This window comes from Schistocerca piceifrons, chromosome 2 (genome assembly GCF_021461385.2).
Source record: "Schistocerca piceifrons isolate TAMUIC-IGC-003096 chromosome 2, iqSchPice1.1, whole genome shotgun sequence".
In the NCBI taxonomy this organism is placed as follows: domain Eukaryota; kingdom Metazoa; phylum Arthropoda; class Insecta; order Orthoptera; family Acrididae; genus Schistocerca; species Schistocerca piceifrons.
The window spans coordinates 450,250,636-450,278,192 of NC_060139.1; the positions used below are offsets into that span (position 1 = coordinate 450,250,636).

General features: G+C 42.3%; 1 protein-coding gene across 1 annotated transcript in view; it reads right to left on the reverse strand.

Moving 5' to 3' along the window:
- Window positions 1-25,018, reverse strand: part of LOC124775475 (damage-control phosphatase ARMT1-like) — a 158,232-nt gene extending 133,214 nt beyond the window's left edge. Inside the window, exon 1 of the mRNA XM_047250308.1 lies at window positions 24,836-25,018. Coding sequence (XP_047106264.1) covers window positions 24,836-25,018 — 183 coding nt within the window. The remainder of the gene's footprint in view (window positions 1-24,835) is intronic.
- Between the last annotated feature and the right edge of the window lie 2,539 nt (window positions 25,019-27,557).

Sequence of the window (27,557 nt, forward strand, 5' to 3'; positions counted from 1 at the left end):
GGCGAACTTGACAATAATCGACATTGGGACTGGGACATATGCGGTAGGTCTTTGTCGCCACGAGGTGAAAACTTTGACTATAAACACTTTTTGACTGTTCGGAAATTTAAGATCTTTCGCAATTCTAAGAATGACATACATCCATGTTCATGGTTAGATCAATATATGTACGCACTTCCACCAAATTGGCCACTAAGTCACAAACTGGAATTTATGTGTGGATATTTAGAAAACGAACCGGCGACGCGCATGCGCGCACTTATTAGAGATTGTAATAATCTAAATGATTTTTATCATGAATTTCTATCGGCATATTGGTCCGAAAACACGCAAGACAGAGTCAAACACAGTCTTATTATGCAGCGTAATTTTAAACAGTCTGAGTTCCGCACGCCAGCAGAATACTTTGAAGACATGATTCGAAAGAATCAGTTCCTTTCCAACCCTTATAGCCCGACTGAATTAATTCGCATTTGTTTAACTAAGCTGCCACAATCAATAAGACAAATTGCTTTAGCTGGAAGATGTAAAGATGACATTGAGACTTTTAAGACTTTGCTACAAGAACTTGAGTATGACAACGACGACGGGACGTCTTGTAATTTTTCCAGTAACAGTAATTACAATAGATTTTCAGAAAAAAGGGATAGTGATCGGAACGGACGTTATAGCGGTAATTTTGAGAATGACAGACGAAACAGACAGGACAATAGATACCAGCCTTATGACAATAACAGACGTTCTAACAGAAATTACACAGACAATTATAATAACGGTAATTCCTACCGGAATGATCAATCATACGGAAACAGTAATCGGTATCATCAAGACAGAAATTATTCATACAGTAATAGAAATTCTTTCTACAGAAATAACCAGGGTAGTAGATACAACAATAATTTCAGAAGTGACAGTCGAAATTACACAAGAAGTAGTCATGCAGACAGACAGGAAAATAGAAATTTTAATAACAGACACAACCAAGAATTTGCATCTAACAGACAGGAGGGACCTAATTGGCATCCTCCACGTGACAGAACTTCAGAGAGACAAGTGCAAATAGTAGAAATTGATCCACGAAATTATGTGCGGCTATTAATGTCCTCAGGGGATTCACTACACTAAGTGAATATGTGCCGTAGCGTGCATAGGGCCCCGAGCTGTAGTGGTGCTATTTCCCTTTTAGTTTTCTGCACCGCTGCCTACTCTTTTACTATTCTTTGCATCTGTCAAAACAACTCTTCGACTATCTAGAGAGACGGTAAACAATAACCGGATATGACTATTTTACCTAAAAGTGATTTCGGAAATTATCATTTGGACTTACTGTATCTTCTGCAGCATTCATTCGTAGTTTAAACGAAATTTTACCTGTTTATCTTCGTGACAATATTACTTCATATGTTGACGATATTCTTATTGCGAAACGTTCTTGGAGTGAGTATAACAAAATTTTGGATTCATTATTACGTATCTTTGCAAGAGTTGGCATTACAGTGAACTTAGAAAAATCTGAATTTGGTCGTTCTCAGGTGAAATTTCTCGGTCACATTATTTCTACAGAAGGTATTCTTCCTGATCCAGAGAAACTAGACGCTATTCGTAATTATGCTGTTGCTACCACAAAACGTGATGTTCGTAGTTTCCTTGGTGTCTGTAATTTTCTTAGACGCTTTGTTAGATTGGACAATTTGGCCACACCTCGTTTATGTGAACTATCTGGAAATCATTCTAATTGGTGTTGGGATGAGGAAGCTCAGTCAGAATTTGAACAACTTCGTGATGCTTTAGTTGCTGCTCCACTTCTTTCACATCCGGATTTATCTAAAGATTTTTGTTTGGCGACGGACTCATCATACAAAGGCCTAGGTGCACATTTATTTCAAGAGATAGAAGAAAACGGCGTTGTAGTATAGAAAACTATTGCATTTTGAAGTCGTGTTCTCTCTAAATCAGAAAAGAAATATTCGATTACGGAACTTGAAGCTTTGGCTGTTGTATGGGCTTTCACAAAATTTCGGACATTTTTGTTTGGCAGACATACTAAGGTTTACACCGATCATCGAGCTCTGGAATTTCTTATGTCAACAAAATTAACACATGGAAGATTGTCACGACGGGCGCTGTACCTACAGGAATTTGATTTTAGTATTGTTTACATACAGGGTTCTTCAAATATTATTGCTGATGCTTTATCACGTGCACCTGTGGGTTTGAAACAAAGTGCTGAGGAGGACTGCAAAGAAAACAATTATTGTTTGATGTATATTCAAGGTGTTGCGTTTGAAAATTTTATTTCTTCTTCGCTCCAGGACATCGCTAAGGACCAAAATAAGGATCCAATCTGGAAGGACATTAAGGAGAAGTGGAGGAGAAAGGAAAGCGTAGCGATTAGACATTATTATTTAGTTCGTAATTTCATTCTTTTTAAACGAAAATCGGTCGACAACTCTGTTTGGTTAGTTTGTATTCCTGATGAGTGGGTCAATAAATTGATTTGGTACACACATTTCAGTTATGCACACTTTGGTCCCAGAAAATGCTTTCATAAATTACGAGAAAATTGCTACTTCAGTAATATGGAAAAACGTATTCAATCTGTTCTTGCCAAATGCAAATTATGTCAAAAGGCTAAGCCGCCAACTATTTCTCACAGAGCACCGTTGTTTCCTATCATTCCAGCGAAAGTAAAGGACATGGCTGCAGTCGATTTGTTCGGTCCAGTGGTTCGTTCTACTAATGGTTTTGCGTACATTTTCGTAGCAGTGGAATTGACATCAAAATATGTGTGTTTTACACCTTTACACAAAGCAACAGCTCGTTCAGTATCTAACGCTTTCATCAAACATTTTCTTAAAGAAGTGGGTCATGTTGATAAGGTTATATCAGATAATGGATAACAGTTTCGTTCTAAAATTTGGCTTCGTACTCTACGGCGTCGTAAGATTAAACCAATTTTCATTTCACTTTTTCACCCTCAATCTAACGCTTCACAGAGATGGATGAAGGAAATCAATAAATTGTGTCGTCTTTATTGTCATCAGAATCACAGAACTTGGGATCAGTATCTTCATATTTTTCAAAACATTCTGAATGAACTCCCTAATGATTCAACTTCTTTACCGCCTACATTGATATTAAAAAAACAAAGCACCGACAAATCGCATTTCTGAAATCGTTCCTTTTCCGCCTTTACGGAAACTGCGGCATTCTAAAGTTGTCAACCTGGCTCTACAAAATATTGCGTCTGCGGCTGCTAGAAGAGAGAAATCAGCTAAGCGTCCTGGTCGTTTAAAAACTTTTTCAGTTGGCCAAAAGGTGTTAATTAAGTCTCATCGTTTGTCTCACAAAGGAAAAGGCTTGTGTCGCAAATTTTTTCTGCTTTATAACGGTCCATATAGAATTCGCAAAATTATTCATGATAACACTGTTGAAGCAGAAACTCTTAAATCACGACGCTCTAAGGGAATACATCATATATCGAACGTTAAAATTTTTGTGGAATGACATACTTTTGAGACATCAACAGTTATACGTAAACACGCAGAGAGTACAAGGATACCGCGCCGTGTTCCGGCGGCGGCACAGACTCAAAGCAACAGTCAAGTCTGCGCGCCGCACAAGGCAGTCGTTGACCGCAAACAATTACTTCCTAAAGTCACGCGCCTACAGCTGATCGAGCGCTCAGTGCGAATGCACTGACAGCCGTAAACAAATACACAGTTTAATTTCTATGATTAAATTCAGTATAAAGCTATAGTGACTTGATGAATTACGTTATTAACGTTCAGTATTTTTCAGGATACGGTTCTATAAAATATTTAAGAACTTCAGGTAAATTCTGTGTGTGTCCGACGTTAAGAGGACTTGCTATCGAGAAAATTTGAGGAAGAATGTCTTTTCGAAGAAGAAAGTACTAAACCAAAAAAGTAACTATTAATTGAGTTTGTTTTTCAGGAAACATATTTCCCCTTAGGTACGTACTTTAGACGTAATTTGCTGCTCGCGATTACGTGATTCATACTTCGTGTTAAATGATATTGACAATGACTGATTAATGAACAGGGTTGTTACTTGTATATATTATGCATCGCTTGGCTGCTATGCTTTTTCACTGATGTCATATTTTTTATGTACCTGCTGTGCTTATTTATTTAAATTATAATTGTCACCTGATTAATTGTGCTAATATGGTTATATATGTAACTTATACTTTGTGATTTATCTGCTTGCGCCTTCATGTTTACTTATTAAGATTACATTGAACATTTATTTGCTTATGCTGATATGATGCTAATGACCTGTTTATTATGTAAGATACATAATTGCTGCTTGCGTATGGATTGCATATTTATACATTTCTGTTTGTTGTCATAACTGCTCTTTAATTTGGTATATAGAAATGCTGATATACTGTGTACGAACATAGAGTTTAGGTTACACTGTGGTATTAATTATAGATTGTTCGCTTGGCAGAGCCTCGTTGTAGGAATTGTGCTGCATCCACTTGTTGACATTCTGTTCTCTACTGGTATATTTACTCGCTATTGCTTGTTTTGCTTACGCTCAGTGCCTTATATTTTTAAGACAGGAAAATGAACTGCTATAATTCGACATAGACGACATTAGTACAAGAAACTTCATAGAAGTCATATGAGCTGGAGGTTTTATGGAAGCTGTATAAATTTATGCTATTAGGAAGGAAGCTAACGACATGACATACCAATACTAGGTTTAGACTATTAACAATTATTACACTGCATTCTTCGTGAGCAATTGAAATAGCAAGTGACACTTGACACAAAAAATACTCCACATGTTTGCTTCTGCCATGATTCTAGAAGTGGTGTACACACTGTGAAATATTATGATCATTCACACTCCGTAATCGTACTTAATTACTGAGAGTTATTCGAACTAAAGTCTGTTAGAGGTCATGTACGCATTTCTTTTATTTTATGATGGACAAGGTAACCAAAATGTATCTTATAATTCATAATGAGTAGAAGATTTGGGTCAGATGGATTACACAGAGGTTGTGTGTGGACATTGTGTCTTCGGATTGTATGGGATGATGAACTGAAGTTTGCACTAGAATTTTATCTGTACTTGTTCGAGGAGACTGACTAGAGGAAAGAGTTGTTATGGAAGTGAAATGATATTGGTGCTAAGGTTTATATGTATCGACGTATTGAAGAGGTATTATTGAGGTATTGAGATAATGTGAAGTTGATGATTATTCGAGTTTTATTGGACAAGAGGTAAGGTAAATGATATTGATGATAAGGTTTATGTGTATCGACGTAAGAGGTATTATTGAAGTATTGAGATTATGTGATGCTGATGATTAATGGAGTTTTGGTGGATAAGAGCCAAAGTAAGTGAGGAGCATTTTTTTTTTTTTGTTGGTTTATATGGAACAAGGAGGATGAAGATAGCAGACTAGAACACTCAAGTGGAAAGAAGATTGTCTACACACACACTTTGTTAAATCAATAAGCAGTACATACTTTTTTTTGAGAGAGGAAGCATTTGCATATCTTGGCTCACTGACAGTTGTTCAGCAACCGTACATTTTGATCTGGCTTGGCAAACATTGGTCTTGACATGATGACTATGACGTTGACTAACTATTATTGACTGTTATACATTGCTGCCACTACTACTTGATACACATGATGAACATCAAATTTTGACAGAATTGCGTTTATACAGTTAACACTATTCAATTACACAGTAGTACTTAATGTGGATGAAAGATGAGTGAGTGTGTTTTGTGTGTTTTCCCTTCCTAATCCCAGATAAGTGGTACCGACTTATCTCCTAAATATTATTTTACTTGTTTTTTGTGGCTTGCACTGACAACCATAAATATTATAGGTTTACTGATATTTGTGTATTTGTAATAGTTAATATGACAATTATCTGACATCATTTGTGTGTTTGTTATAATTTGTATGTTTAGTGTAAGAGCATTGATAATAATTTTGTAAAAGCAATTGTGTGTGCATTCAAACTATTGTTCATGCCTGAACTGTCTGATTAGTGATGGTGAATATTATGGACTGTTACCTGCACTTCTTCAACATAATGGGTACCACTTAGAAATGTTTAATTTCTGCTGATGAACTGTGTGATTAGTGATAGTGAATATTATGGACTGTTACTTGCACTTTTTCTACATGATTGGTGCCACTAGGACATGTTTAATTTCTGCTTATAAACTCTGATGAACAGTGTGATTAGTGACAGTGAATATTATGGACTGCTATCAGGACCTGCTCATCATTGCTAGGTGCCACTGATGAACTGCTTCTACTGACATAATGTCACTTGTTGGTGTCTGCACCTGCTCAACATTGCTGGGTGCCACTGATGAACTGCTTCTACTGAAATGATGTCACTTGTTGGTGTCCGCACCTGTTCAACATTGCTGGGTGCCACAGATGGAACTGCTTCTACTGAAATGATGTCACTTGTTGGTGTCTGCACCTACTCAACATTGCTGGGTGCCACTAATTGAACTGTTTCTGCTGAATGATGTCACTTGTTGGTGTCTGCACCTGTTCAACATTGCTGGGTGCCACTGATGGACTGCTTCTACTGACATAATGTCACTTGTTGGTGTCTGCACCTGTTCAACATTACTGGGTGCCACTGATGGAACTGCTTCTACTAAAATGATGTCACTTGCTGGTATTTGCACCTGTTGACCATTGCTGGGTGCTACTGCTGGAACTATCAACTACTTGTTTTTTTTTAATCATTGAAAGGATTTTATGTGATCATTTGTATAAACTGATTTTTTGTGTATTGTGTAAACTATTACGTAAAGTCACATGTATGAAAGAATTTGTATTGCTTACTGTATTTTATATATTAGGTTATTGAAAGGTCACTGCAAAGTCAAAATTTTATCTAATTATGTGATAATTACGTATTAATATTATCTTTTATTTTTGTCTGTATTTTTGTGGACGAATTTGGTGGTATTTTCACCACCAATGCTGGCAAAAATACCATCAAATTCTGGCCCGTGGAGGAAGGGCATATGAAAGGTGGCTACACTGAGCCACAGCGCCAGAGATTGCGCCAAAGAGTATTATTCAGCCGCCTCCACTGGCAGTTCTTGTCGAGAACTCGTAGTAGTCAGTGCTTGCTGAGATGTCGTAGTGAAGGGTGCTTGTCGAGAAGTCGTAGTGGAGAGTGCTTGTTGAGAGGTGGTAGCGAGTCGGTGTTGAGATGTTGTAGTAGGGAGTGCTTATTCCATGTTTTATGCAGTTGTTTGATGGGCTAGACAGCAGATGTTGTTCGAATGGAGATATTGTAATGATTAGAGTGCTTTTCGTCAATATATATGAAGGTAAAAATATTCCCTTTTTTCATTATTTCAATGTCTTAAATAATGCGTCATTACAGGTTCAGTCAACAAAGCATCTGGCTTGTGTTCTTGTATTAGAGCGTAATTCTAGTTTCCTTACGCAATTATAGTATTTCTATTTTTTTTAATTACTTCAGTATAAATGGTATTTAAAATTTCTTGTCTTATTGAAGAAGAACCGTGCTAGATGTGTACGTTGAATCAGACTTCCACACACAGAACAGTTACACTTGTGCTTTGGTTTCGTAGGTTTTATAGTTGCTGGGGACTTAATTAATTAATTGTGTTAACGGAAATTTTGTTTCATTCTTTGTTGTCATTCTATGCAGTCAGATTGCGTACAAATACTAGTCAGGGCCAACCGTTTACGAGACAGCGTAACCGGACAGACAACTACTAAAAAAAAGATTAAAAGTATTTGCATTTCATATCTATATAATTAAGCCCCCGTGCAATGTGTGTGTCGTATTTCGTGCTACAGTGCGTGGGGGTTACATGTACCGGTATTTGAATTTGGGGCGTCTTTACCGTGGCGGTTCCTCTGTAATTGTATCTTCCATGTCTGCACCAATTTTGCAACTGATGCCTGCCGTATCTCGCTCTAAGTTTCTAAGTCGAAACTGTAGCGGTTCTATTCTTGTAATTTTATATACGTCGTTCCTGTTTGCTCACGAGTGTAGTCGCGCGAAGCTGCAGAGAAGGCGGCTTTCTGTTGCATGCAGTTTTTCTGCATACGATTCGGTATGCTGTCCGATGACTTAGTAAGTAATGTCAAAGTTCCATTAGGGTTTTTGCTGATGATGCTGTTGTATACACAGTAGTCGCCTCAGCAATACACATAGCCATCACTACGGAGGATATGTGTTGAGGGGCCAGGCAAACGTGTGGTTCCTGAAGAGGGGCAGCAGCCTTTTCAGCAGTTGCAGGGGTAACAGTCTGGATGATTGACTGATCTGACCTTGTAGCATCAACCAAAACGGCCTTGCTGTGCTGGTACTGCGAATGGCTGAAAGCAAGGGGACACTACAGCTGTAATCTTTCCCGAGGGCATATAGATATACTGTATGTTTAAATGATGGTGGCGTATTTCGGAGGTAAAATAGTCCCCAACTCCAATCTACGGGCGGAGACCACTCAGGAGGACGTCGTTATCAGCAGAAACAAAACTGGCGTTCTATGAATCGAAACTTGGAATGCCAGATCCCTTATTTGTGAAGGTAGGTCAGAAAATTTAAAAAGGGAAATGGATAGTTAAAAGTTAGGTATAGTAGGAATTAGTGAAGTTCGGTGGCAGGAGGAACAAGACTTCTGGTCATGTGAATGCAGGGTTATAAATACAAAGTCAAATAATGGTAATGCAAGAGTAGGTTTAATAATGAATAAAAATAGGAACACGTATAAGCTACTAAGAACAGCATAGTGAGCGCATTATTGTAGCCAAGATAGACACGAAGCCCACGCCTACCACAGTAGTACAAATTTATATGCAAACTAGCTCCGCAAATGAATAGATTGAAGAAATGTATGATGCAATAAGGGCAATTATTCAGATAGTTAAGGGAGACGAAAATTTAACAGTCATTGGGGACTGGAATTCAATAGTAGGAAACGGAAGAGAGGGGAAAGTAGTAGGTGAATATGGACTGGGGTTAAGGAATGAAAGAGGAAGCTGCCTGATAGAATTTTGCACAGAGCATAACTTAATCATAGCTAACATTTGTTTTAAGAATCATGAAAGAAGGTGGTATATATGGAAGAGGCCTGGAGACACTGGAAGGCAATAAACAGATTACATAATGGTAACAGAGATTTATTAACCTGGTTTTAAAATGTAAGACATTTCCAAGGGTAGATGTGGACTCTAACCACAATTTATTGGTTATGAATTGTAGACTAAAACTGAAGAAACTGCAAAAAGGTAGGAATTTAAGAGATGGGACCTGGATAAACTGAAAGAACTAGAGGCTGTAGAGAATTTCAGAGAGAGCATTAGGTAACGATTGACAAGAGCATGGGGAAGAGATACAGTAAAGGAGAATGGGAAGCTTTTAGAAATGAAATAGTGAAGGGAGCAGAGGATCAAATAGGTAAAAAAATGAGGAGTAGTAGAAACCTATGGGTAACAGAGGAGATAGTGAATTTAATTGATGAAAGGAGGAAATACAAAAATGTAGTAAATGAAGCAGGCAAAAAGGAATACAAAAGATTCAAAAATGAGAGACAGGAAGTGCAAAATGGCTAAGCCGGGATGGCTAAAGGACAAATGTAAGGATTTAGAAGCATGTATCACTAGGTGTAAGATAGATACCACCTACAGGAAAATCAAAGAGAACTTTGGAGAAAAGAGAACCACTTGTATGAATATCAAGAGCTCAAATGGAAAACCAGTCCTAAGTGAAGAAGGAATGCAGGAAGGTGGAAGGAGTGTACAGAGTGAAGCGAAATTTGCGCACTCGGGCTTCGCAGTGCGACTCTTCACATGCCAGCGATAAAGGAAAGTCTCTCACATAATTTCGTCTGACGAGTACATCCGGCCGGCTGGAGTGGCCGTGCGGTTCTAGGCGCTACTGTGTGGAACCGCGTGACCGCTACGGTCGCAGGTTCGAATCCTGCCTCGGGCATGGATGTGTGTGATGTCCTTAGGTTAGTTAGGTTTAAGTAGTTCTAAGTTCTAGGGGACTGATGACCACAGCAGTTAAGTCCCATAGTGGTCAGAACCATTTGAACCATTTTGAGTATATCCGGCAGAAAAAGGACGTTAAGGAGTGGCAATCTGGCAACACTGTATGAGAAGTACCTCTGTCAGCGGTGGTTGTTCATCTTATACAGTTGCTGTAGTGGATAGAGTTTTGGCTTAGCATGCAGGACGTCGACAATTCGATCCCGCGTTGAGGCATATGTTTTTTATTTGGTAAATGTAGTCGAAGTGGTACGGTATCTGGCATCTTAACCGTCAACAGCAATTACAGCTGGTCCTCTAGAGAACATTTGCACTTACGTACTACAATCGTAGAAATGTCAGATTGGTCAGCTATGAAAGAAGCCCTTTCCACTTCATCTACTAGTTGTGAAACGTGTTTTCTTTGTAACCTCCCCCAATGGCCCCACAGATTAGTACGAACTATTATTCTTACCTTGTTCAGGTCCATTACATTTCGTTAGTGCCTTACATTACCAGTAGGACTAGCAATGTGCTTTGCGAATAATGTCTAAACTCGGTTACTATTTGTATGTGTTATCACCATTGTCCCACTAATTATGCCTTTCAACATTGCTGTTAGCGCGTATCTCAATGCATTATTATTATTATTATTCTAGCGATGGGATTGTGGAAACATGACGTCTATTACCATTAGGGAAACAATGTAATTTTAAACCGTACATTTCATAATTAGCGATGTTGGGATGAATCATGCAGAACAGTATCTGTCAGAGGGGTAATGCGCGTTAGATGGGACAGTGCGCAGTACTGACGGCGTGTTTATACTGTATGCGCTATCCGCCAACAGGGACTAGCTGCGAGCGCAGTAACGCGCCCGTGATAGACTCCAATGCACATGCATACATGTATCGAATTTTCTCATTGTAAACCTCTAAACCAGTGTGGCAGATATACGGCATACACAAATGACGAATATGTCGACATGCTTCCGGTCCCTACATCTGATAACAGGACTGGTGTTGGCACTCGTGAATAAGCTTCTAGATGTCCTCGTCAACGCCATTGAGATAAAAATGTGTTCCGTTGTATGGAGTTGTGCCTTTGGGAGTCCGCTTCTCTCCTACCACTTCGCGTGACAGAGGTCGTTCACAGACTCGCCGTACTCCAAATACTGGGGAAGCTATTCTGAAGGTCATACACCAAGAACCTCAGCGAAGTACACGTAGTGTACCAAGGCAGCTGCGTGTCTCGCAACACACGGTCGTTAACATGCTGCACGAGCATGGGCTGCACCTCTATCATTATGCTTTCACGCAATACCTGCATCCTGCAGACCGCCATCAGCGGATGCAATTCTGTGAATGGTTCCAACTACAATAGGAAGCCAACGATGACGTCGTGAAGACCATAATATCGTCGGATAAGGAGCATTCGCTCGTGAGGGTTTCTTCAATATGCACAGTCCCCACCATTGGTGTCAGGTTAAGCTGCACCTCACCCGCGACTGTGGATACCAACGTCTCGGCCGGAATATTGAGCGACAGATGTTTTGCACCTCCATTTTGCCTGACCGGTTGACTGCACATAGGTATCATACATATCTCTCAAACTATCTGCCTGATGCGCTGGAAGATGTACCACTACATGTTTGGCAGAGGATATGGTTCCAGCATAGTGGTGTACCTGCACACTCTGGAGTTAATGTGCGAACATTTCCAGGGAAATGGCTCAGACTTGGAGGTCTAGTTGTAGGGCCACCGCGTTCACCTGACCTAAATCCCCTGGATTTATTCCTGTGGGAACACCTGTAGGAGCACGTCTACTCTATTCCGCCGACGAATGTGGAGGAATTGGTAGTGCGTGTTCATGCTGCTCTTGTTACTGTGGAAGCAGTTTTGCTGTGAAGAGTCCAGAGCGGTATGATCCGGCAGGTTGCGCACTGTTTGGACGTGCAGGGAGGTCTCTTTGAGCACCTGTTGATCTAAAGACGACATATTCTGTTGTGAAGGTCATGCGGTCATTAATATAGACATTATTATTGTCACTGCTTGCTTATGTACGACACCTGAGTTGTTAATTACACGTAGTACAAATGACAAGTAGATGTTCTGTTATTGTACTGTGCTATCATCTTTAGCATCCCGAAATTGATATTGTTTTTGTAGTTGTTCTGTTCTGTGACAGGTAATTTGTTTCAATTGTCTATTTCCTATTTGTCTAACAACGTATTTGTTATGTTCAACATTACAGAACGTTGTGACCTAAGAAACGGTGTATATTACAGTATGAAATATCAGAATGAAATTAGCAAATGAAAAAATGCGTCCCAACCCAGGATCGAACCTTCGACCTCCTACATTCCTGCATACTAACCCAAAACTCCATCCACTGCACCAACTGCACAGCGTAAGTAATATGGGCTGCCAGAAATAGTTACCTTACATGTGGTTGAGGTGTTGCCAGACTGCCAGTCGTTAATGTCCTTTTTCTGACGGATATACTCTCCAGACGAAATTTTGTCACAGAATTTTTTTTATCCCTGGCATCTGAGGAGTTGTGCTGGGAAGCTCGAGTGCACGAATTTCTCTTCACCCTGTATAGAGGGTCTAAACAAGGCCGATGTACTTGAGGGCAATGTTATGGAAATGGAATAGGACGTAGCAGAAGATGAAATGGGAGATGTGATACTGCATGAAGAATTTGACAGAGCACTGAAACACCTAAGTCAAAACACGACCCCGGGGCAACATTCCATTAGAACTACTGATAGCCTTTGGACAGCGAGCCAAGACAATACTCTTCCATCTGGTGAGCAAGATGTATAATATAGACGAAATCCCCTCAAACTTCAAGAAGAACGTAATAATTCCAATCCCAAAGACAGCATGTGCTGACAGGTGTGAAAAATACCGAACTATCAGTTTAATAAGTCACGGTTGAAAAATACTAACACGTGTTCTTTACAGACAAATGAAAAAACTGGTAGAAGCCGACCTCGGGGAAGACCAGTTTGGATTCCGTAGAAATATTGGAACACGCGATTGACCCTACGACTTATTTTAGAAGATAGGTTACAGAAAGGCAAACTTACGTTTCTAGCAATTGTAGACTTACAGAAAGGTTTTGACAATGCTGACTGGAATGCTCTTTTTCAAATTCTGAAGACGACAGGGGTAAAATACAGGGAGCGAAAGGCTATTTACAATTTGTACAGAAACCATATGGCAGTTATAAGAGTAGAGGGGTATGAAAGGAAAGCAGTGATTGGGAAGGGAATGAGACAGTGTTATAGCATATCTCCGGCGTTATTCAATCTGTATATTGAGCAAGCAGTAACGGAAACAAAAGAAAAATTTGGAGTAGGAATGAAATTCCATGGAGAAGAAATAAAAACTTTGAGGTTTGCCGACGACACTGTAATTCTGTCAGAGACAGCAAAGGACCAGGAAGAGCAGCTGAACGGAATGGACAGTGTCTTGAAAGGTGGATATAAGATGAACATAAACAAAAGCCAAACGAGGATAATTGAATGTAGTCGAATTAAAGCAGATGATGCTGAGGAAACTAGATTAGGAAATAAGACACTTAAAGTAGTAAATGAGTTTTGTTGATTGGGAAGCAAAATAACTGATGAATGTCGAAGTAGTGAGGATATACACTGTAGACCGGCCATGGAAAGAAAAATGTTTCTGAAGAAGAGAAATTTGTTAACATCGAGTATTAATTTGAGTGTCAGGAAGTCTTTTCCGATAGTTTTTGTATGGAATGTAGCCATGTATGGAAGTGAAACATGAACGATAACTAGTTGAGACAAGAAGAGAACAGAAGCTTTCGAAATGTGGTACTACAGAAGAATGCTGAGGATTAGGTGGATAGATCACGTAACTGATGAGAAGGTACCGAATAGAAATGGGGTGAAGGGCAATTTGTGGCTCAACTTGAGTAGAAGAAGAGATCGGTTGGTAGGACATGTTCTGAGGCATCAAGGAATCACCAGTTTAGTATTGGAGGGAAGCGTGGAGGGTAAAAATCATAGAGGGAGATAAAGAAATGAATACACTAAGCAGACTCAGAAGGATGTAAGTCGCGATAGTTACTCGGAGATGAAGAGGCTTGCACAGGATAGAGTATCATGTAGAGCCGCATCAAACCAGTCTCTGGCCTGAAGACCACAACAACAACAACGTATTGCGAATATAGAGCCAGAAAGACCCGCTATTGTATGACTACAAGATTGCGGAACAATCACTGGAAGCAGTTACTTCCATAAAATATGTAGGAGTATATGTGAGGAGCGAGTTGAAGTAGAACGACCACGTGAAATTAATCGCGGGTGCCGCAGACGCCAGACAGACATTCATTGGAGGAAACCTCAAGGAGTGTTGTCCAGCCACAAAGGAAGTAGCTTACAGAACAATCGTTCGACCAATAGCTGAATATTGCTCTGTAGTCTGGGATCCGTACCAGGTAGGATTCACAGAGGAAATAGAGAAGATTCAAGGAAGAGGAACTTGTTTCGCGACGCTTTAGTAAGTGCGAAAGCGTCACGGAGATGCTCAGTCGAACTCAGTGGCAGACACAGCAAGAGAGGTATCCTGCTTCACGGTGTGGTCTACCGTTAAAATCCCGACAACGTTCGTACGTGAAAGAGTCAACTAATACATTGCTTCCGCGTACCTGTATCTTGCAAAAAGACCATGAAGATAAAGTTAGAGACAATCAAGACCACACTGACACTTATCAGTAAGCATTCTTCCCGCGACCCACGCGCGACTGCAAAAGGAAAATCCGGAAGTGACACTGGTATACAAAGTACCCTCCATCACACACCGTAAGTGACTTGCGGAGTATCGATGTAGATGTAGACGAGTTTATGAAAACGTGTTTCCCATGTAGATCTTGTGAAACGTTTATGTACCGCGAGAGCCAATATTCTACAGGACAGCAAAGCAGAAGTGAAGGTAAACTCGTAGGACAAAATACCAGTCACCTCCTAGAAAGAGCACATTGGTCGCTTTGGACCGCCGTAGTTGGTGTAAAATTGGTACTAGGCGGTAATGTCAGCCCTCGGACGTTACATCTCGACAGTGACGCTTGATCTGGCAGTTGAATTTGGTATTGACACAGAAGCCTGAGTCAGCGTGAAAGACGTGGCAGAATGGTACAAAAGAGCTACCACGAAGGACGTGCTTATCGCCACAATGTATATGCCGTTGGTTGGTGCATCAACAGGGACTATCCGTTGTGTCTACAAGGAAAGGTTTGACACTAACAGCCATGCAACATGGTGTAAGATCAGTAGTAGTGAAAAAAGCCTGACAACAGCGAGCGGACACTAGTGTCACGATTTTGCCTCTTTTCATATGTTGCAAGACGTTGAGCGCACAAGCGACCCAGTGAGGCGTTTAAAATGCAGCGTGTCGAGGGTGTAGGTTAGACCAGAGGTAGTTATGTGGCGTTTTGGGATTACTTTTCTACCATGACTTGGACAAGCTCTTTCAGCTTAGCAAGAACATTAAAGAAGATTTTTCTTCCAATTTTCTCGATGACCAAGCGTCTCCCTTTCTTCTGCATCTTCCTGACGAGTATGTGGTGGACACTACTGTCTTCCGAAGCGACAACAGTGCTGTTCACTGGGCTGAACGTACATGTTCTGGTACGACAAACACAAAGGCTCACTACTGCGCGTCGACTAGCCTGATGAATCATCCGATCTTTGTCACACAGAAAATATTCTGGCACTGTTTGTTTTCTGGCACTATTTGGAACAGTGCTGCAATTTACATCCCCACAGTTTGGTAGCTCTGCGGGACCTATGAATATCTCTAACTTGATGCGGCATTTCTGAAGAAATTTGTGGACCCTTTTCGTCGCCGAATTGTCAGTTCTAGGAGCACTGTTACAGGGTGTTAGCCTTGTAGTGACAGACTCATGAAGGGTTGCCAGAAAACAAAGAAACATTATGCAAGTACGTATTTTAGTTATAAGCTTTGGATTTTTGGTAGATACGCACAGTACAAGCTGCTTTCTTTCATTGGTACATTATGAGGTCATATGCATTGAGAAACTGCTGATTTTTCTCTCACTGATTCCGAATTGAAGGTAAAAAGCGATTTAGTCATGCCACATCTGCAAGCAATTAGCTCCAACTGCCGTAAATAGCGGCCCTCAAATGGCAAGCAAGGCAGAGTCCAGCGAGCATAAAATTTCCAGCAAGCGAGAGGAGTTCCAGATCGAGCGGCCTCGGATAACCAGCAGCCTACACCAAATCCTATTTAAGTGAGAATTATCTTGAGTTAAGCATGTACACCAAGAATGACTTGCAAAAGCTTGTCTGTACATACTTGTGGACTAGGGTTGTTGGTTTCCATCGCACATTTGTCTACATGTACCTACACTGATGAGCCAAACCATTATGACCACTGTCAACCGCGACGCTGGATGGCGCCTGGTGCTTCAAATGTGTGAAATCTTATGGGACTCAACTGCTAAGGTCATCAGTCCCTAAGCTTACAAACTACTTAACCTAAATTATCCTAAGGACAAACACACACGCTCATGCCTGAGGGAGGACTCGAACCTCCGCCGGGAGCAGCCGCACAGCCGCCTGGTGGCTTTGCGGGCACGTCTACATCTGCATCTACTTCTATACTTCGCAAGCCACCTGACGGTGTGTGGCGGAGGGTACCTTGAGTACCTCTATCGGTTCTCGCTTCTATTCCAGTCTCGTATTGTTCGTGGAAAGAAAGATTGTCGGTATGCCTCTGTGTGAGCTCTAATATCTCTGATTTTATCCTCATGGTCTCTTCGCGAGATATACGTAGGAGGGAGCAATATACTGCTTGACTCCTCGGTGAATGTATGTTCTCGAAACTTCTACAAAAGCCCGTACCGAGCTATAGAGCGTCTCTCTTGTAGAGTCTTCCACTGGAGTCTATCTATCATCTCCGTAACGCTTTTGCGTTTACTAAATGATCTTGTAATGAAGCGCGCTGCTCTCCGTTGGATCTTCTCTGTCTCTTCTATCAACCCTATCTGGTACGGATCCCACACTGCTCAGCAATATTCAAACAGTGGGCGAACAAGTGTACTGTAACCTACTTCCTTTGTTTTCGGACTGTATTTCCTTAGGATTCTTCCAATGAATCTCAGTCTGGCGTCTGCTTTACCGACGATTAATTTTGTATGGTCATTCTATTTTAGATCACTCATAATGCCTACCCCCAGATAATTTATGGAATTAACTGCTTCCAGTTGCTGACCTGCTATATTGTAGCTAAATGATACAGCACCTTTCTTTCTATGTATTCGCAGCACTTTACACTTGTCTACATTGAGATTCCATTGCCATTCCTTGTACCATGCGTCAATTCGTTTCAGATCCTCCTGCATTTCAGTAAAATTTTCCATTGTTACAACCTCTCTATATACTACAGCATCATCCATAAAAAGCCTCAGTGAACTTCCGATGTTATCCACACGGTCGTTTATATATATTGTGCATAGCAACGGTCCTACGACACTCCCCTGCGGCACACGTGAAATCACTCTTACTTCGGAAGACTTCTGTCTATTGAGAATGACATGCTGCGTTCTGTTATCTAGGAACTCTTCAATCCAATCACACAATTGGTCTGAAAGTCCATATGCTCTTACTTTGTTCATTAAACGACTGAGGGGAACTGTATCAAACGCCTTGCGGAAGTCAAGAAACACAGCATCTACCTGGGAACCCGTGTCTATGGCCCTCTGAGTCTCGTGGACGAACAGCGCAAGCTGGGTTTCACACGATCGTCTTTTTCGAAACCGATGCTGATTCCTACAGAGTAAATTTCTAGACTCCAGTCTCCACGTGACGCGATAGCAAAAAGAATGTAAGCGCAGCAGGCACAGACGAGGGATCAGTCTAGCGAAGGTATGTGCTGCAGACGGGGAAATCCATTGGGATAAGAGACTTTGACAAAGAGCAGAATATTATTAGGCAGAGCCTGTGAACGAGTATCTCGAAAAGGGCAAAGCTGGTCGAATGTTCATGTGCTACTGTCGTTCAGTATCTACAGAAAGAGGCAGAAGGACAGTGAAACTACCACTAGGGGCTCAATGGTTGGACGTCTACAACTCTTCACAGAACGTGGGGTTCGGAGGCTTGTCTGCTCTGTAAAGTAGGTATATGGTGCTCTGTGGCATCTCTGCGGAAAGAGCACAATGCTGGTGCCCGCACGAGCGTTTCGGAGCACACCGTTCATCGTACATAGTTGAACATGGAACTCCGCAGCAGTCAATTACTATTGCAGTGGGTACAGGACCATCAAGATTCGACCATAGATCAATGGAAACGTGTCGGCTCTTCGGATGAATCACAGTTCTGCTATACTAGGTCGACGGTCGTCTCCACAAACACCGTCATCGAGGTAAGCGACGGCTCGAAACGTGCAGCGCGCCAGTCACGCAAACTGGCGGTATCAGTTTTATGCTGTGGGAGACATTCTCCTGCACTTGCATGGGACTTGTGGTAGTAATCGAAGAGAGACTGACAACTGTGAACCACCTACATCCTTTCATGCTTGATGTCTTCCCCGACGACGATGCCATCTTTCATCAGTATAATTGTCCTTATCTCGGAGCCATAACCGTGCTACAGTGGTCTGAGGAGCATTATGGTGAACTCACGTTGATGTCTCGGTGACTAAACTGGGGTGATCTAAATCCTATGGAACCCATCTGGGTCGCTGTCGGGTGCCATCAACACATACGCCCGTTACTTACGCGAATTACATGGCCTGCGCGTAGACGTCTAATGCCACATACCTCCACAAACCTACCACTAAACTGTCGGATCCGTGATACGCGCCGGCCGAAGTGGCCGAGCGGTTCTAGGCGCTACAGTCAGGAACCGCGCGACCGCTACGGTCGCAGGTTCGAATCCTGCCTCGGGCATGGATGTGTGTGATGTCCTTAGGTTAGTTAGATTTAAGTAGTTCTAAGTTCTAGGGGACTGATGACCGCAGAAGTGAAGTCCCATAGTGCTCAGAGCCAATTGAACCGTGATACGCAGAATCAGTGATGTATTTCGTTGCAATGACGGATGAACAAGCTATTAAGCAAATGGTAATAGTTTTTTGGCTCGTCAGTTTATCAGGTGTAGAAGTATGAAACCGTTATTTCCCAATAGATGGTGCTAGCCGTCAGTCTAGGGCCCGTGAGACCGCGTCTGCTGCGCCATCTGCTTCCTGTAACGGCTGACGGCGAATGTCAACACACAGTAACCCAAGTTCCATACAGCGGTATCTGTATCAAACCCATAAGCATGTCGAGTTTTGTGCCTACGAACTACGATTTGCGGATAGCATTGGTTTTCTGTTATCATTTGAAGAAAACTGCTGCAGAATCGTATCGAATGCTTGTCGAAGCCTTCGGCGAACATGCTCTTGGGAAAACATAGTGTTTCCAGTGGTACAAAAAAATCAAAAGTGGTGAAACGACGAGCGCGTGAAACCACCGAAAAAGTTCGAAGACAACGAATTACAGACCTTATTTGATGAAGATGATACTCAAACTCAACAGGAACTCGGGGAACAATTGAATGTGATGCAGAAAGCCGTTTCTCTTCGGTTGAAAGCTATGGGAAAGGTGCAGAAAGTGGGAAAATGGGTTCCGCATGAACTGAATGAAAGACGGCAAGCAAGTTGAAAGACCGCTTGTGAAATGCTGCTCGCCAGAAAGAAAAGAAAGTCGTTTCTCCATCGAATAGTGACAGGTGATGAAAAATGGATATATTTTGAGACTCCTAAGCGTCGTAAATCATAGGTAAATCCAGGCAAACCATCGACATCCACTGCAAGACCAAATCGCTTTGGAAAGAAAACAATGTTCTGAGTTTGGAGGGATCAGAAGAGTATTACTTTTTATGAGCTGCTAAAACCTGGTGAAACCGTTAACACTGATCGCTACTAACAGCGAATGATCGATTTAAATCGAGCATGACGTGAAAAGCGACCGGAATATGGAAAAAGGCAACACGAAGTCATACTGATCCATGATAACGCCCCATCATACACAGCAAAACGGGTCAGGGAAAAGATCGAGGCATTCAGTTGGGAAATACTAGGGCATGTGGCTTATTCTCCAGACTTGGCTCCGTCCAATTGTCATCTGTTTGCGTCACTGGCACACGCTCTCGCTGAACAACACTTCAAACGTATGAAAGTGTACGAAAATGGCTCGCTGACTGGTTCGCTTCAAAAAGAGAACTCTTTTTTTCAGCGTGGAATTCATAGCCTGCCGGAGAGGTGTGAAAAATGTATAAATAGTAATGGTGATTATTTTGAATAAAATATTGTTTATCAGTTTCAAAAACAGACATGCGATTATTGCAACCAAATTCCGGTTTCATACTTCTACACCTGGTATTAGAGAATTTAGTAAGCCTCATACAAGTTTTACACTTACTGAGGTTATACGCTAGTGTCTACACTCTTCCACATGTTCATTGCAAATACATGAAGAAGCGATAACAAGCAGACCAGTAAGACAACCAGAGTCCCTTTCCCTATCAGCACCATGTCTACCTCTATATGCTAACATCCATGTCTTTCTGTCTCCAACCACAGAGCCCTGAAAAATCCCGCCACCCTTACACTCCTTCACACAGCCGCTCGTGTACCAAGAAACGGATGATCTCAAATCCCAAGTCTCTTCTAATCTCAGTCTGAGCGTCTAAGAACTTCGTGACCGACGACTTGTTACGACAGCCTGATGTCTCCTGCAGATAGCTAAATTTCCGACCAGACTGCTTATTAATTTTAATTATGCAATAAGAAATGAGGCGCTCCTGGCTCACCAACGTATAAACTGGCGAAACACTTGGCCTCTCTGCTCCAGCCACACGTGGGGAAGACCGACACATACATTAAGGACTCAGGACATTTCATTGAGAAGCTGAAGAAACTGAAACTTGCGCCAAACGACATCCTGGTCAGTTTTGATGTTGTTTCGTTATTTACGAAAGTGCCACTCAGTGACGCTCTGGAGCACATCGGTTCCATGTTCCCGCAAGACATCAAAAAGCTCTTCCATGCATGTCTCACCACGAGCTATTTCACGTGGAATGGCGATTTATACGAACAGCTGGAAGGTGTCGCCATGGGTAGTCCTCTCAGTCCAGTGGTGGCCAACTTCTTCATGGAACAATTCGAAGCACAGGCACTGGACTCGGCGACTTGCAAACCTAAGGTGTGGTACAGGTACGTCGATGATACTTTCGTGGTGTGGAGCCATGGTGAAGAACAGTTCGGTGAATTCCTGAGACACTTGAACAGCCTCCATGCCAACATAACATTTACCATGGAAGTAGAAAAGGACAAGAAACTGCCATTTCTAGATGTGCTGGTCACAAGGGACGGCGAAAACCTGGGACACAGCGTGTATCGGAAACCGACACACACGGACCGATACCTGCACAATCTGTCAAACCACCACCCGAGGCAGAAAAGAGGCATGATTAGTACGCTCGTAATGAGAGCAGGACGAATATGTGAGCCTCAACACCTTCAAACGAAAAATGCAACACCTGGAAACTGTTCTGCGGAGCAGTGGGTAATCCACAAATTACATTAGAAGTGTAACAGAGCCAAACACTCGGCGAAGTAAGGAACCAGAAAAAGAAATGTCGGGTACGGCCGTTCTGCCATACATTCCCAGAGTGACGGACAGAATCGGCCGTATATTGCACAAACACGGCGTAAAGACGATTTTCAAACCGACAAGGAAGATCAAAGAGTGTCTTAGATCGGCGAAGGAGAAAAGAGACCCACTTGCAATGTCGGGAATATACCGTATACCATGCACATGCGGAAAAGTTTATGTCGGAATGACTGGACGATCAATTAACACCAGGATCAAAGAGCATAAGCGACATTGGAGGAATCGGCCGTGGCAGAGCATGCACTGAATGAGACCGACCACGTAATAAAATTCGCCGACACGGAAGTTCTGGCTGTAGAGAAGCACTATGACACGCGCTTGTTCAGAGAAGCTGTAGAAATCCAAAAACACGCGAACAGTTTCAACAAGAAAGAGGAAAGCCTTAAGGTAAACGGATCCTGGCTGCCCGTACTGCAGCGAACGACCGTCGCAGGTAGCAAGAGGAGAACCGCACCGGAAATGACCGCGGAGAAGCCCTCGATCGTTGGCGCGCCAGGTACATATAGTCTGCGGCCGCGAGCTAGCCTCCAGTTCACCACCGGCAATGGAGGGTGAAGCTTTGACAATGCCAGCCACTCGTGCTGGCGAAACGTCAGAAAAATCATTAGATGAACGTCGGCCGAAGAAGCCGAGACAGAAGCCAATAGGCAGTTCATGCTGTGTGTCTACCGTTCCACTCTCGAACGGCACGCGGGAAAAATGAGCACATAAATTTTTCTGTGCGAGCCCTGATTTCTCTTATTTTATCGTGATGACAGGGTGTATATGACCTGGGACAACCGGGAGAAAACAGGAAAAAACCCGGGAATTTTTTAGAATTCCGGGAATTTTTCATTTTTTTAGTTTTCAGTTAATTTTTTGTGATTTTGACTGGTACGAGCCAATACTCTAACAAAGGATATTATTGTATCCCACTACTGCAGAATGATACTGCAGCAACAAAACATGAATGTGAGAAAAAAAAAACGAAAATAAAACTTAAGTTGCATAGGATATGCGCCGTATTCAACAACAAAAAAGTACTCATACAAGCGTCTGCCAACAGTAAAGCGTAGTACCTTCTCCCGCTTCTGGTTTCGGAAGTGTGGTTCGGCACCACTACTTAATATTGCCCCGGTTTAGAAATATCATAAATCCGGGGCTGATGCACAGAGCAGTCCGAGTTGTGGTGGGGAGATGGGTCGTCTCCACGTGACCTGTGTTTACGTTCAGTGATTTTGTTGTTTCCTCTTCGTTTATTGCTTTCACGTTAAATGATAAAAAAAACGGATTTTTGTGGCCGGGAGCTATCAAATGAATTAAAATACGTTTGCATAATTACAGCAGGCTAAAATATGTTTATAGTTCCAGATTTTATTTCCACCTTTGACAGTCAAGCATTAATCGCCTTAGAGAACAACAAAGTTATTTTTGCTGGTTTGCTAAAGAGATTTGGCTTTCATTAATCCTTTCAACTGAGGCAGTCAATTTATTTGAAACGAAGTGTTTAATTTCACACTATTGGCTAGTTTCAACTGTTCGCTGCATTTCAAGTGCACGCATGGCATTATGCTATAATAAAGAACCAAACATGAGTATTGGCACTCCAAGAAAATTTACTTACGGGTGTGCATTTTAAGCCAAATTATGCACTTTAGTGTGGTTCGCGAATTCCCGACGCTCTTGAAGTATCCTTTGGTGTCTTGTTTCTTCTATGACATAATGTAAGATCTTTTAATGTTTTACACATATGAACATCTGGGCTTCCTGCATCATCGTAGCTGCGCAAGCGCGATGACACCAGTTATCTGGCGCTTTCTTGCAATTGGTGAAACGAACCTATTTCTAACAGGTCGCGGGAAAATATTGGGATGGTGGTTTGAAAAGCGTTACATTCAAAGCAGATTTCCTTTTACGCAAGATGAATTATGTACGAGAATGTACGATGAATTTCTTAAATCACAAAGCGTTTGGCTCTCATTTAAAAATCAACTCTTTGAGGACGACCATTTAGAAATATTTCGAGCACAGAAGATGAGACATTTGCGTCATTATTAAAAATTTTACTGGCACATTTGTGTGTGTATCACGAGTGCAACACGTGCAAAAAAGATCAACATTATATGTGGAAGCTTAGCTTCTCTTAAGAGTTATCTTGCTATTGGCTGACTACATCACACGTCCTATTGCTGTCATCAGCTGGCGAGATCACGTGAATGAGCTATGACGCTTACAAAAGCGCATCGCAATCTCAATTTCAATGCTTCAGAAAGTGACATGCGTTATTTGGTGGCATTAAAATTTATACCTATGTAATACAAAAATATGCAGCATACATGTTGCTGCACATCAAAGGTCTTTCAAAACGTGCTTTTCCCCCTGAGTTTCGTTTTCAAAAGTGCAAGGAAATTCTACATCGGTATATAAAACCATAAACATTCAAAGGATTGATGACTTTACAGTGCCAAGGAAGAGTATACTGTCACTTTACACGGGAAAAGTGTATTTTCATCCGGGAGAAAGTGTATTTTTAACCGGGAAATGCGGGAAAAATCCAGGAATTTTTTTTCCTAGTCCGCGTATACACCCTGGATGATCATTTCTCCCTATGTAGGTGGGTGCCAACAGAATGTTTTCGCAATCGAAGGAGAAAACTGGTGATTGACATTTCAAAAGAAGATCCCACCGCAACGAAAAACACGCTTGTTTTAATGATTCCCACTCCAATTCACGTATCATGTCTGTGACACTATCTCCCCTATTTCGCGATAGCACAAAACGAGCTGCCCTTCTTTATACTTTTTTGATGTCATCCGTCAGTCCCATCTGATGTGGATCCCACACCTCACAGCAGTCCTCCAGAATAGGGTGGACAACTGTGGTGCAAGCAGTCTCTTTAGTAGACCTATTGCACCTTCTAAGTGTTCTGCCAAGGAATCACAGTCTTTGGTTTGCTCTACCCATAATATTATCTATGTGATCGTTCCAATTTAGGTTATTTGTAATTGTAATCCCTAAGTATTTAGTTGAATTTACAGCCTTCAGATTTGTGTGACTTATCGCGTAATCGAAATTTAGCTGATTTGTTGAACTGCTACGTTTGGGCATACCTCCTTGCAGAGGGTCTCGACGTCCGCGCCGCCCGGTGGGCTCTCGCGGAGAGAGGCCATGGTGTGCTCCAGGATGTCTGGGTTGCGGCTGGTCATCGAGAAGTAGGCGAAGCTCTGCCGGAAGCGCGCGGACAGCGGCAGCCCCACAGGCGTCTCCGCGTCCACCACGGTCGGCGTCGGCATCTGCCACACGCCACAGGCCCTGCAGCGTCGCTACACAAAGCCGAGGGTAGTCCTGGCTGTTGCAGGAGCTGCGGTATACGAAGGATAGTAGTGAGGAGTTTGACAGAGCACTGAAAGACCTAAGCCGAAACAAAGCCCCGGGAGTAGACAACATTCCTTAAGAACTACTGATAGCCTTGGGAGAGCCAGCCCTGACAGAACTCTACCATATGGTGAGCAAGATGTATGAGACAGGCGAAATACCCTCAGACTTCAAGAAGAATGTAATAATTCCAATCCCAAAGAAAGCAGGTGTTGGCAGATGTGAAAGTTACCGAACTATCAGTTTAATAAGTCACAGCTGCAAAACACTAACGCGAATTCTTTACAGACGAATGGAAAAACTGGTAGAAGCCGACCTCGGGGAAGATAAGTTTGGATTCCGTAGAAATGAAACTTCCTGGCAGATTAAAACTGTGTGCCAGACCGAGACTCGAACTCGGGACCTTTGCCTTTCGCGGGCAAGTGCTCTACCGACTTTTTTTTTTCTTTTTCATTTTGTTCTGTATTGTTCGTTGCGTTGAGTATGCGGGGACGTCAGAAGACATCCGTTCAAGTTGATCGTTGACTCTTTTTCTCAGTTTTTTTATTACAGAGAGCGAGCAGCCCTCTGACCGAACACCCTGAGCTACCGTGCCGGCCTGACTGAGCTACCCAATCACGACTCACGTCCCCTCCTCACAGCTTCACTTCTGCCAGTACCTCGTCTCCTACCTCCCAAACTTTACAGAAGCTCTCCTGCGAACCTTGAGTCTTGCTTGGGTAGCTCAGTCGGTAGAGCACTTGCCCGCGAAAGGCAAAGGTCCCGAGTTCGAGTCTCGGTCCGGCACACAGGTTTAATCTGCCAGGAAGTTTCATATAAACGCACACTCCGCTGCAGAGTGAAAATCTCATACTGGAAACATCCCCCAGGCTGTGGCTAAGCCATGTCTCCGCAATATCCTTTCTTTCAGGAGTGCAAGTTCTGCAAGGTTCGCAGGAGAGCTTCTGTTAAGTTTGGAAGGTAGGAGACGAGGTACTGGCAGAAATAAAGCCGTGAGGACGGGGTTTGAGTCGTGCTGGGGTAGCTCAGATGGTAGAGCACTTGCCCGCGAAAGGCAAAGGTCCCGAGTTCGAGTCTTGGTCCGGCACATAGTTTTAATCTGCCAGGAAGTTTCATATCAGCGCACACTCCGCTGCAGAGTGAAAATCTCATTCCGTGGAAATGTTTGAACACGTGAGGCAATACTGACCCTACGACTTATGTTAGAAGAAGATTAAGGAAATGCAAATCTACGTTTTTAGCATTTGTAGATTTAGAGAAAGCTTTTGACAATGTTGACTGGAATACTCTTTCAAATTCTGAAGGTGGCAGGGGTAAAATACAGAGAGCTAAAGGCTATTTACAAGTCGTACAGAAAGCAGATGGCAGTTATAAGAGTGGAGGGGCATGAAAGGGAAGCAGTGGTTGGGAAGGGAATGAGACAGGGTTGTAGCCTCTCCCCGATGCTATTCAGTCTGTATATTGAGCAAGCAGTAAAGGAAACAAAAGAAAAGTTTGGAGTAGGTATTAAAAACCACGGAGAAGAAATAAAAACTTTGAGGTTCGCCGATGACATTGTAATTCTGTCAGAGACAGCAAATGACTTGGAAGAACAGCTGAACGGAATGGATAGTGTCTTGAAAGGAGGGTATAAGATGAACATCAAAAAATGGTTCAAATGACTCTGAGCACTATGGGACTTAACATCTATGGTCATTAGTCCCCTAGAACTGAGAACTACTTAAACCTAACTAACCAAAGGTCATCACGAGGCAGAGAAAATCCCTGAGCCCGCCGGGAATCGAACCCGGGAACCCGGGCGTGGGAAGCGAGAATGCTACCGCACGACCACGAGCTGCGGACGATGAACATCAACAAAAGCAAAACGAGGATAATGGAATGTAGTCGAATTAAGTCGGGTGATGCTGAGGGAATTAGATTAGGAAATGAGACACTTAAAGTAGTAAAGGAGTTTTGCTATTTGGGGAGTAAAATAACTGATGATGGTCGAAGTAGAGAAGATATAAAATGTAGACTGGCAATGGCAAGGAAAGCGTTTCTGAAGAAGAGAAATTTGTTAACATCGAGTATAGATTTAAGTGTAAGGAAGTCGTTTCTGAAAGTATTTGTATGGAGTGTGGCCATGTATGGAAGTGAAACGTGGACGGTAAATAGTTTGGACAAGAAGAGAATAGAAGCTTTCGAAATGTGGTGCTACAGAAGAATGCTGAAGATTAGATGGGTAGATCACATAACTAATGAGGAGGTATTGAACAGAATTAGGGAGAAGAGGAGTTTGTGGCACAACTTGACTAGAAGAAGGGATCGGTTGGTAGGACATGTTCTGAGGCATCAAGGGGTCACCAATTTAGCACTGGAGGGCAGCGTGGAGGATAAAAATCGTAGAGGGAGACCAAGAGATGAATACACTAAGCAGATTCAGAAGGATGTAGGCTGCAGTAGGTACTGGGAGATGAA